A 10,935-nucleotide genomic window follows, 5' to 3' on the forward strand; every position below is an offset into this window, starting at 1 on the left:
AAAAATCCTGCTTTTGTCGATAGGATTAAATGTTCCTTCTAATATTACAGTCTGGTGCAGATGCCTTTGGTTGGGTTGCAAATTTCCTCTGTTGCTTAACTACCATCATCATTTGTGCTCTGGCCTGCAGGTGATGGAGGGAATGATGTTAGCATGATTCAGGAGGCTGACTGTGGTGTTGGAGTTGAAGGAAAGGTGAGATTACCTCGTGTTTAGTAACACTTCCTGTGGCAATTCAGGACCTAGTTTGCAACTCTTAAATGAATCCTCAGAAATTTGTGCAAGAAAGTGAGAAGCTTCCACAAGAATAATCATCAGACTGATAGCCTTATCGTGAAAAATAATTTGGTTGTAAAGGAGACTACTGTTTAACAGGGTTCAAGTTAATTTTTTTTTTCTTGGCAGATTCCCTGAATTTGGACCATCATGTTTAGTTTGGGGTTTTTTAATCATGTGTAGATGCTCCAATTGCTGGAGTTGTAATTGCTCTAATAAGGTACACCCTACACATACAATTAAAAACCAGTTCTATTAGTTTAGAAAGCAAACTCTGGGTTAGAGCTTTGGTTCCTGCATGTGGAGCTGCTTGGAATGACAAGGCTGAATTTGGCGGCAGTGGAAAAGCTCTGCTTGCAGTGAGCCAAAACATTAAAATTGAGTGAACTTTTGAGACTGAAAATTTGTGTTCAGAACTGACTTGATATGAGCATCACGTTAACATGCGTGTTGTGAATTATAATCCAGAGGGTTGCTTGGAGTTGGAGGCCAGGGTTCAAATGGGAATTCTCTTCATAGTTTTGCTCTTTGCTTAAAAGTCACAGTGGAAGGCAGAAGTGCTGAGGTAATACTCTCCCCCATCTAATGTACTGCAAATTTTTGTAGAAAGTCTGTCAGTAATAACTAAATAATAATAAAATATTTTTTTGTTTCAAATAATGCAATGATCTCACTATGCTTTTACTTGCTGTTGTATACAGGAAGGAAAACAGGCATCGCTTGCGGCCGATTTCTCTATCACTCAGTTTAAACATCTGGGTCGTTTACTCATGGTGCATGGAAGGAACAGTTACAAGCGGTCTGCAGCTCTCAGTCAGTTTGTGATCCACAGGAGCCTGTGCATCAGCACAATGCAGGTAAATGGACTGTCCTGAGGGCTTTCCCAATGCAGAGTTGAAAAAGTAAAATCAAAAAAGTACAGGTTCTGTGTTTCATTTTAGACACCACTATTTCTCATGAAAATTTTCATGGTTTGGAACTTAAAGCTGTTACTTTGATATGAAAACACATAAGAAAGTTCCTGGTATTGGACAGATGTCAGCAACTTTTCCAAAATTGGACAAACAATATTCTACCTTAGAAAATACTGCTTTCATGCATCACGTTGTCACTGTTACTTAGTAATGCTAGGAAATACCCTGCTTCAGATTTTCAGTAATACTCTCAAGGCCTCTGCTGAGTAAGTGCACTTGTTTTCAGGTGTGTTTTAACTTCAGTCTCACGATTTGAAGGCCTTACTGAGGCAGCAGAGGAGGACCTAGCTCAGACTCTGGATGAGGTTACTGAAAGCTTGGTCTGGCGTGCTCTGGAGTGTTCACAGGTGCTGTGCTGCAAAGGCTGCTGAAGCAGATATTAACCTTCCCAAGTGCTCAGCAGCTTGCTGCAGCAACATGGAGGTGGTCTCTTCCTCTCCGTTTCAAAAGGAGCCTTAGAAACAGATTTAGTATTCACAAAATTTACGTTGTTCGTGTGTGCTGAGCCTCAGTGTAACAAAATGCAATTGCCAGTTGGCAGGGAGCGTTGAAAGAGATTTTTAGAGTTCATGAGCCAAATTCCGTTCTTAGCTGTGATGACTTGAGTGAAAGTTGCAGTTAAGGACAGAGGTTACTCTTTGGGAGTTGCTTTTCCATGCCATAGCATACTGATATATTCCTTAAAAATATTAGTTTGGTTTTTTTTTTAAGTAAGACATTTGATATTTTTGAAAAGGCTGATTCTGCCCTTTCCTCTTTTTAGAGTAAACACATTGCAGAGGGATGCAAAGAGACAAAAGGTTCCAAACTCAGGGGGACAGTCTAGCTTACTTTGCAGCTGAAAACAAGAACAGAAAACAAACCTGTAACTTCTGACGCAGGAAAAATTATTTTTGAATTATATGGAGTTTATATTAGTGTTTATGTTATGAAGACATCATCCAGGCATAAAAAAGTACGCACCTGTCCTTCACAACATCTGGACGGCTTTGATCAAACCAGTGGGCTTTGGAGAAAACTCTTTATGTTCTTTTCTATGGAATTACATTACAAAAACTTTTCCAAATCCAGCTCTCCAGTGCTTGCTATTAAACATAGCTTTCATCCAAGGTTTGTGTAGGAATAAAAAGGGTTGATATTACATTCTTCTGTCTTCATTTCGGGAATTTGGAGAACCCACTGTAAGTATGTTCCAGTTTGAACAGAGTATATTTTTAAGCTGTTACTTTTACTACAGTACCTATAATCTGAAAAGCTTATTTCTTTTCTCTTCTAGGCTGTTTTCTCATCAGTATTTTACTTTGCTTCAGTTCCTCTCTACCAAGGCTTTCTCATCATTGGGTAAGAGCTCACATTTACTACTAGTGTGGAAAACCTGTGCATAATGAATAGATTTGTGCTAATTAACATGCAAGGCATGCACATCTCCACTCTGTATGTTTCACAACGCTGCTTCAGAAGATGGTTGTGATCCTTGTCCCCTTTCTGTTCCTCTGCACTGAGCAAAGCCACCAAGGCAGCACAAGTACTTCTAGAAGCCTTTCCAAAAGGACAGTTTGTCACATTCAGAGCATGAGAAGCAAGCCATCCTCCAGGAACCGCTCCTTCGATCCTAGTAAAAAGCAGAGGGACAGTTGTTATGCTCTGATGCCTGCACAGCACTGACAGCCCATGCCCAGCTCCTGACCGTGTCAGAAAGGGGGGGCAACCCAACCTCTTAACAGGAGGAATCAGTTCCTGTCTAAAATATACTGGGATTACACTTTCCCACAATTTTATAAACTTTCGAGTACATAATTAAAAAACAAACAGCAAATTAATCTCCATTGCCTCCTGATGCAAACAGGATCAAGCCTGAACTGTAGAGCAAACTTTGGGGTGGGGACAGGTCTGTCCTTGGCTCCATTAATAACCCTATAACACCAGTTGCAATACTTGATCCAGTCATCTGTGTATGAGTGTTTCTAATCAAAAGCCATTCAAATAGAAAACCCTGCAGGTTTTTCCTACATGCAAAACCCTGGCTTGTTCCATTTGCAAGTTTTTATAACATGTACGTCATTTGGCACTTCAAGAATACTGTATTTCCTTTCTGAAGACTATAGGATTTCTGTTTGCTGATATATACCTTAGGTAATTTACTGATCTTCTACCTTCTTCCCAGGTACTCCACAATTTACACCATGTTTCCAGTGTTTTCTCTAGTCCTGGACAAGGATGTTAAATCTGAAGTTGCAATGTTGTACCCAGAGCTCTACAAAGATCTTCTTAAGGTGTGGGAGACTCTTGTTGTCTGTTTCGGTTTAAGGCAAGATCCCTGTCTTGATCTGAAACTCTCTAACTGTATAAAGTCAAATATCAGTAATACAGAGCTTTATCATGCATTTTTAAGCAAAATTATTTTAAAGGCAAATTTGAATTAACAGATACAACCAGATTTCCTGGCAGTTTGTTTTTGAGTGCTACATGAAATGCAATTTATTAAAAACGGCTGGAGAAATAGAAGTTCCATTCTGTGGGAAATTCTAAGGATTTAATATTACCGATTTGTTCCAAAATAAAGGGGAAAGAGAACTTGTCAGGGATTTGGCACTATCCTGAAGCCAGAAAAGGAGATGGGGGGAAGGGATATGCTCATTTTGTGGAGGAAGGAGGTTATCACGTAGGTGTTTTTTTAATAGAAATTCGCCTTGAGGAAGATGATATAAAGGGTCCTAAAGGTTTGGTTGCTGTGCCATTTTTGTAGCTTTAGCGTGAAATTGGGTCCTTCTCCTTGGACAAAGAAAACTTTATTTGATGTTTACCATAGAAATATCAGGAAGGTAAATCTTGTCTTAGTTTTTTTTTTTTCCTGGAAAGTTTTTTGAATAACTGGGGTATGCAGACTGGGAACATCTTTCTTAATTGAAGGAAAGGGTGGACTGAGTCTTCAACAGATCCTTTCCCTCAAGGATTTCTGTTAAACAGATACTCTCAGAAGCAAAGCCTGTTTTTCCAACAGCCTGAAAAAGTCTCCATCTGGTTTCACTTGTATGTTGTCTCTTATGTCATAAACCACTAATTCTCCAACCATCCTTAGGCCTGGTCTAAACATAGGGGGTTTTTTGTACTGGTATAACTGCGTTGGCTGGAGATGCTTTTATTAAAACCTATCTGCCTTCAATATGATGGTGATTTGTGTGTGTGTGTGTCTAGAAATATAATATTAATATATTCATATATATGTGTATACACACATCTTATATTTCACAGTACAATGACTAAACTCGTGAGACATCTTAGCATTGAATTAATCTTGTGTGCAGTAAGGATGAGGTTGTACTGTACTGTGCAAGCAGTGAGCTTCCGCAGTCCCAGGTCTCCTTAGTGCATTGTGAAAAATGAGAATAAAAAGACAGTACCTCAGGGTTGGTTGATTTGTTTTGTTTTCTTTCCAAATCACCTTCAGATTCTTTTTTATTAATTGCTGGGTTGATCTGTAAGTGAATGTTTATAAAAGAAAACCCAACTGAACTTTGTCTTTTTGTTCCCCCCGCCTCCAGGGACGACCATTATCATACAAAACATTTTTAATATGGGTCTTAATAAGCATCTATCAAGGTAAGAAATCAACTTCTGCTTATGCCTTTGGATGTTTTAATAAGTACAGAATCTCTTTGTATTGCAGGAAGTTAAGTAAGGCACAAAGTGAATTTAGCAATGCATCCTTGGGATAATGAATAAATTTTTTTTTTTTTTGTCTCAGAAAATGTTGGCAGCTTTACCAAAGGAAGAAATTATCTAAAACTAAATATTGGCAGAAACTGGTCAACCCTGTTGTAGGCAATGTTGTAGAAGTTCAAAGTGTTGTGCCTCTTCCCATTGGGACCATCCTTTGTAATTTTGTGCAAGTTCCTTTCAGTGCTTTAATTGCTCCATCTGTAAAGTAGAATTTGTGACTCCTCCCTTCTTTTGAAAAAGGTTTTCAAACCTGTGGATTATAGAGGTTAGTCAGTCAGCATACAAAATACAGAATCTGTACCTTTGTGTTTTTTATCTAAACCCTGTTTATTAGAAGTGGCAATAGTTCTGGTTACTTCATGGCCATTTGTAACGAAGGATTAGAGTAGAGCTCAGGTTCCTGATCGTATGCCATACACTCTAATCTGGCTGCTTAAACAGTTAGGCAAATGCCTTAATTACAATGCATCTGTTTTCCAAAACTGGATGTAGTAATTGGGGTATATGTCCAGCAAGGCCTTTTTTTTTCAATTTGTCTTTTTTTATCAAGTAACTTCAAACTCAAATAGTTTCTATAAGTGTTAATCAAGGAATCATGGAAAATGTGTAAATAACATGGAGCTATAAAACTAAAATGGCAATATGGTTCTGTGACAAAATGTCTTGTTTTCCAAAACTCCTTTATCAACAAGAGTCAGAAGAAATGTGTCAAAATAAGCAGCTAATTCTTACTGATTTAATTGGTATTACCATCCTCAATAGATAAAAACTCTCTTGGTGTTATCTTCTGAAATCTAATACGGTAGAACCCCAAGACAGGGATAACAGTCTTCTGATGCTGTACAAATATGATGGCAAAGCCAAAGCATTTATAGAAAATTCACAAGTGGTGGAAAGCTAAAGCCAGAGGGTGATGCATTGAGGGAAAGATTTCTTATTGAGCTAAGACCACTATCTGGTTACAATATTTGGTTAAGTGACTTCACTTCTGATGTGCTAAAGAACTAGAAAACAGCAGGCCAAACAATTGGGCTAGTTGCTAGCAGAGATGAGCCTGACTGAAAACTTGAGCAGTCCTAAATTTTGGAAAGTTCACAGCTGGATTTGAACTTTGTGGCTCGAGCTCTAGTCACTTGCAGGTTTTCCCTTCCGAAACCGGCCTAGTGTGATGGATGTTGGTGCGGATTACTCATGCTGCTAACATGAGTTATTTGTGCAGGTGGCTGTGTGGGTCCTTGTGAGCGTTCCCTGGCCTAGCCAGAATGGGAGCATGAAACAATGCATCATTAACAGTGCTTTAATGTGTGCTCCTTTTAGGGGGAGGTGTAAAGGGGAAGGAACTTGGCCAAAGTAGTGCAAAGAGAGTCTAACTTGTATCCACTGAGCTTTTCAACACCTTGCTTCGATCTGGGTGCTGAGGCAATGCAGTAGGTTTTAGAAATAATTGATATCTTCTAGCTTCTGAGTAGTGACCAGCTGCTTTCTGGGAGGATAGAGTTTCGTGATGTTAGAAATCTCCAGTTGCCAAAATAGCGTGTATTAATTTCCTATCTCCATGTGTCTATGAATATGATAGACTGTTATAAAACTCTGGGCACCTCTGCTGTAACTTTTCCCTGTCTTCTCATCAGTTCTGTCTCCTAAATAGTAACTGATTCATTGTTAGTACATTCCTCAGGCTTCATGAAAAACAGTCTCAAGGCATGACTGTTTCAGCCTTTCCAAGACCTAGCAGTGGGTTTTAGAGCTTAGACTGATGTTTGAATAAAATACCCAAATGTTCCATTCCCTTGCAGGTAGCATCATCATGTATGGAGCGCTCCTCCTCTTTGAATCCGAATTTGTCCACATTGTTGCCATTTCCTTCACATCCTTGATTCTCACCGAGTTACTGATGGTGGCATTGACAATCCAGACGTGGCACTGGCTCATGATAGTGGCTGAGCTGCTTAGTCTCTCCTGCTACATAGCTTCTCTGGTCTTTTTACATGAGTTTATTGGTAAGGTTAAATGCCTTTTCTCCAATCAATTTATGACCTGAATAGTAACTAGGACTATAAAGAGCTGAATTGAGCTTAAAGGCTGTTGATGAAGCCAACAGTAATTATAGTGGCAGTGGTTCTGACCAGAATAAGCTCTATTCAATTTTAAGGCACTTGAAAGATATTTTACAGTTCCTTCACATAGCAAAATGGTAGACGAGGTAAAGGAGGTCAGTGGACTGTGCTGCCCAGGGAATCTCATCTGTACTTTCAGAGCTTCACCACGGATCAGCTGTCATTTGTAGCGGTGGTCTTCGTTTCCATATGGAAACTGAGCTTGAGACCACAGATTGAAGCCTCTGCTGTTGGTTTGAAAAATTTCATCTTTTAACTGGGTGAAGGAGCTGCCTCAAAAATTTTACCTTATTTTATCTGCTTCATTGGGGCCCTTCTCTTGTGAGTTTGGTTGTTGGGGTTTTTTTATTTGCCCGAAACAGACCTAGTCCTTTTCCCTGGCTAAAGGAAAAAGGATGAGGAATTCCAGATTCCCCCAGTTGCAAGTATCAGATCCATAGGGTTTGTTCCAGTTTTCGTTTGGGAACCACAAGGTGTCACTACTTCTTCCATAAAGCTCTTTGCTAACTCTGAAGACTATGAGGATAACTTCCCAATGGGCTAGATCCATCTCTCTTGCATATGGGTACACCAGCTCCAGTTTGAACAATGCTCCAACTATTTTTGCAGCGATTCTGAGGTATTAGAACTGAGTTGAGAGTTGTGTTTGCTGGACTACCAGCAAAGTAGCAGAGGACAGTTCCCAGAGTGAGAAGACAAGCGGTCCATTTACAGGAAGGTTAGTATTGCCAGGAGCTGGAACCCCTGTTCCAGATGGGGTATGTATGGGCGCTTGCCTGTGAGGAGTTACATGCCTTACTGAAATGTGCTGTGCAGAAAGCTGTATCTTTTGTGGAAGAGAAGGACAGAAGAGTGAGGAGCAAGGGATCGTATGAGCTTTGAACTTGCAGGTGGAGAAGGTGAGGCTGTTTAAGAAGCATTGGTAGATTGAATTGCTTTTCTGCACCTCTTCCCCGAATGTACTTCCCATTGTCATTGACCCTGTGCTCTTCTCTTTTTACAGATGTTTACTTCATTGCAACTTTGTCGTTCTTGTGGAAAGTCACCGTCATCACTCTGGTGAGCTGCCTCCCCCTCTACGTCCTGAAGTACCTGAGACGAAGGTTTTCTCCGCCAAGCTATTCGAAGCTTACGTCCTAGGGCTGCTCTCCTTGCGCACCAGAGACAAATATTGCACATGGCTGAGAGACAAAATCATGTAGTTGTTACTATAATGAATACGTCCGATATTTGCATAAGGATCATGTGGTAATCTCTATTACATGCTGCTTTATTGAAAAAAGACTTCACAACTGCCGTGAAGGGAAACCTAATGATAAAAGGGAGTTTTCTTGAGGGCAGAGGCACTTGTTAGTTCATACAGTTTTTGTCTCTTTTGTTCAACTTAACTGGGGTCATTTGTGTGTAACTGTGATGACAATAGGTCAATGGGTTTCTCATGCATGGGTAAAAGTATCTGAAAGCTGCTAACTGACCTTGGAATTTACATTTGACAAATTTAAGTTACTTTTTAAAGTATCTGTGCTGTTCCTTGCATTGTGTTATGTTATTTTATATTATTTATCTTTTTGATTCAAGTAGTTACATTCTTTTTTACATCCTGGAAATCCCTTAATGTAGGTGATGCACTGTACTGCTGACAGCTGATTCCTGATTTACGGCATGCTGTTTCCATAATGGGGCTCCAGCATGTCGGATCTACACACACTTGAGAATCTGAATGTGTTTGAGATTTTCCTTCAGTTGAAATGTGGTCAGTCACCCTAGTGATTTTGGAGGTATCTAACCATTGATAAATACGGAGAAATGTAGTCCAAAATGAAGAAACTCAATTTTGTTTGGCTTTTGTGCTTCCTCTTAGAAGGAGCTGGTGACATAATAGCTTTAGTCTGTATTTATTTGTATAGGAGAAAATTATCTAAACTAAAGCAAATCCTCTTTGGAAAAGAAATTCGCAGTTGATCAGACTTGAAATGTGTCGACAACGTGAGAAGAGACTCGTACTGTTCTGCAGACAATGTGGCAGACGTGTCTTGAATCCTTGGAGACTGAAAGGAAAGGTCACAGAGCTGCTACTCCTCACAGCTACACGAAATCTGTTTCCTGTTAGGGTGAAACTGTGAAGATGAGCTGGAAATAAGCTGAGGCACTCCTAGGTGGATGTTGTTCATGACACATTCCCTGCAGAGAGGCAGTTTTTGAGAACCTTGGACTTGCTTTGCTCTAAAAACTAAACTTGAATGAGAGAGGCAGGAATGGGGTTTGCATGAAGGCGTTAAGCTCGTGTGCAGACCAAATTTACTGACTGATTTTTAATTTTCAATAACTAAACTTGATGAGTTCTGCTTTTATAATAAGCATTGCCCCACGCTGTAATACCATGAGGAGAGTGACACCTACTTAGGCTGCTCAGGAGAATGACGGAGAGTTATAGGAACCTTTTGCCATTGGGTCTGAACATCAAACATAGATGAGCTTTTAGTGGCAGCCATCCCCATCTAATGGCTGTTTAGTCTGTGCTAGATTAGTTGCTTGCTGTTTCATTCCCACATCATAAAAACCACCATCGGAGCTGGCACTGCTTGGCGCTGTTGTTGATCGGCTGTGTGGAGGGACCAGGAATGGCAGAGACCAGAGCCTGAGCTCCCTTTTCCTCTCTCAAGGCAGCCCTTCCAGGTCAGGGCAGCCACACTGGTGTGAGAAGCAGAAGCTCCCTGGCCGTCTCTGTGCTGTGCTGAAGCTCTCTAATGGACTGCCAGCTTCTGGTGCCCTTGCTACAGGCATTCCACTGTCACAAGGAGCACAATGCTGCATTAAAAGGTCTGGTGTGAAAATGGGAGTGTTCTAAAAGGGGAGCTAGAGTCTGTGTCGACCCATAGTGGTACGCCTCAAATTTTCAGACGTAAGATAGCCCTGGCTTGTGTGGTTGCTGGGTGGTAATTGCTCCAGGGAGTGTTTTGTACAACCTGACCTGCCTTCCTTGCTCTCAGTTCCTGTGAGAAATTATCAAAGAGGAGGGGAAGCAAGTTCCAGAAGATTTAGAGAAAGATTGGATGTGCTTCACAATGCATGTGGCTTGAGGTGACATGAAGGTGCAAGTCCATATGACCTTGTTGTTTCATATGGGGGAAACTCTCTTAATTTAGAAAATTATGTTTCAAAAATCCTTCAGGAATAAGAACAGCAAACACTTTAACTTGTGAGGTTTTTCTTTTGTGCCAGCCTTCTGATTAAGCTCTTGTCTGACGTCTTGATACATAGTGCTCGCCTTCAGAAACAACCTACTGGCTGAGGAAAGCTAATTCTTAGTATTCACCTTTCCATAATAGTTTGAAAAAATGTCTTTTTTCCCTTCTCTTCTATTTTTTTTTTCCTAATAATAATATACATTTCTACCTATTTGACATGCATGTTCATCTTGGGAAAGGCCCTAGAAGTCCAGCACTTCTCAGTGCTTTGTCTCGCAGAGGAAAAGCGGTGCCTGAACAGCCCATTTGTGGGGGAGCTGGCCAACAGCCTTTTGTAAATTACTCCACTTTGCCAAAAAGATACTTATTATTGTCTTTATCATGACTTGCTGCAGCTCCTGGATGGTGTCGGCCATGCAGGTGTTCTGGAGTCCCCAGTCAACATTTGATTGAAGTAGATTTAAATACAAGAATCAAGAATTTCTTTAGGCAACTTCTTGTGACTGAGAAGCCAAGTCCCTCTTGTCTGTTGGCGAACACATCGCAGTACACGTCTTTGTAAAGCCCTGTCCCTATCGCGTGTGTATTAGTAGTTAAATGTCCTGCAAGAATAACAGTGCCATGCTACTGTATGTAAATATATGAGACGTGTATATGGTA

At 40.4% G+C, this 10,935-nt stretch overlaps 1 protein-coding gene across 1 annotated transcript in view; it reads left to right on the plus strand.

The window, feature by feature from the left end:
* The window catches only part of ATP9A (ATPase phospholipid transporting 9A (putative)), a 59,044-nt gene extending 50,817 nt beyond the window's left edge, over window positions 1-8,227 (plus strand). Inside the window, exons 22-28 of the mRNA XM_074156994.1 lie at window positions 131-195; window positions 978-1,133; window positions 2,527-2,591; window positions 3,415-3,523; window positions 4,793-4,850; window positions 6,767-6,970; window positions 8,091-8,227. Coding sequence (XP_074013095.1) covers window positions 131-195; window positions 978-1,133; window positions 2,527-2,591; window positions 3,415-3,523; window positions 4,793-4,850; window positions 6,767-6,970; window positions 8,091-8,227 — 794 coding nt within the window. The remainder of the gene's footprint in view (window positions 1-130; window positions 196-977; window positions 1,134-2,526; window positions 2,592-3,414; window positions 3,524-4,792; window positions 4,851-6,766; window positions 6,971-8,090) is intronic.
* Window positions 8,228-10,935: the final 2,708 nt, after the last annotated feature.

This window comes from Numenius arquata, chromosome 12, assembly GCF_964106895.1.
Source record: "Numenius arquata chromosome 12, bNumArq3.hap1.1, whole genome shotgun sequence".
NCBI classification, from domain to species: domain Eukaryota; kingdom Metazoa; phylum Chordata; class Aves; order Charadriiformes; family Scolopacidae; genus Numenius; species Numenius arquata.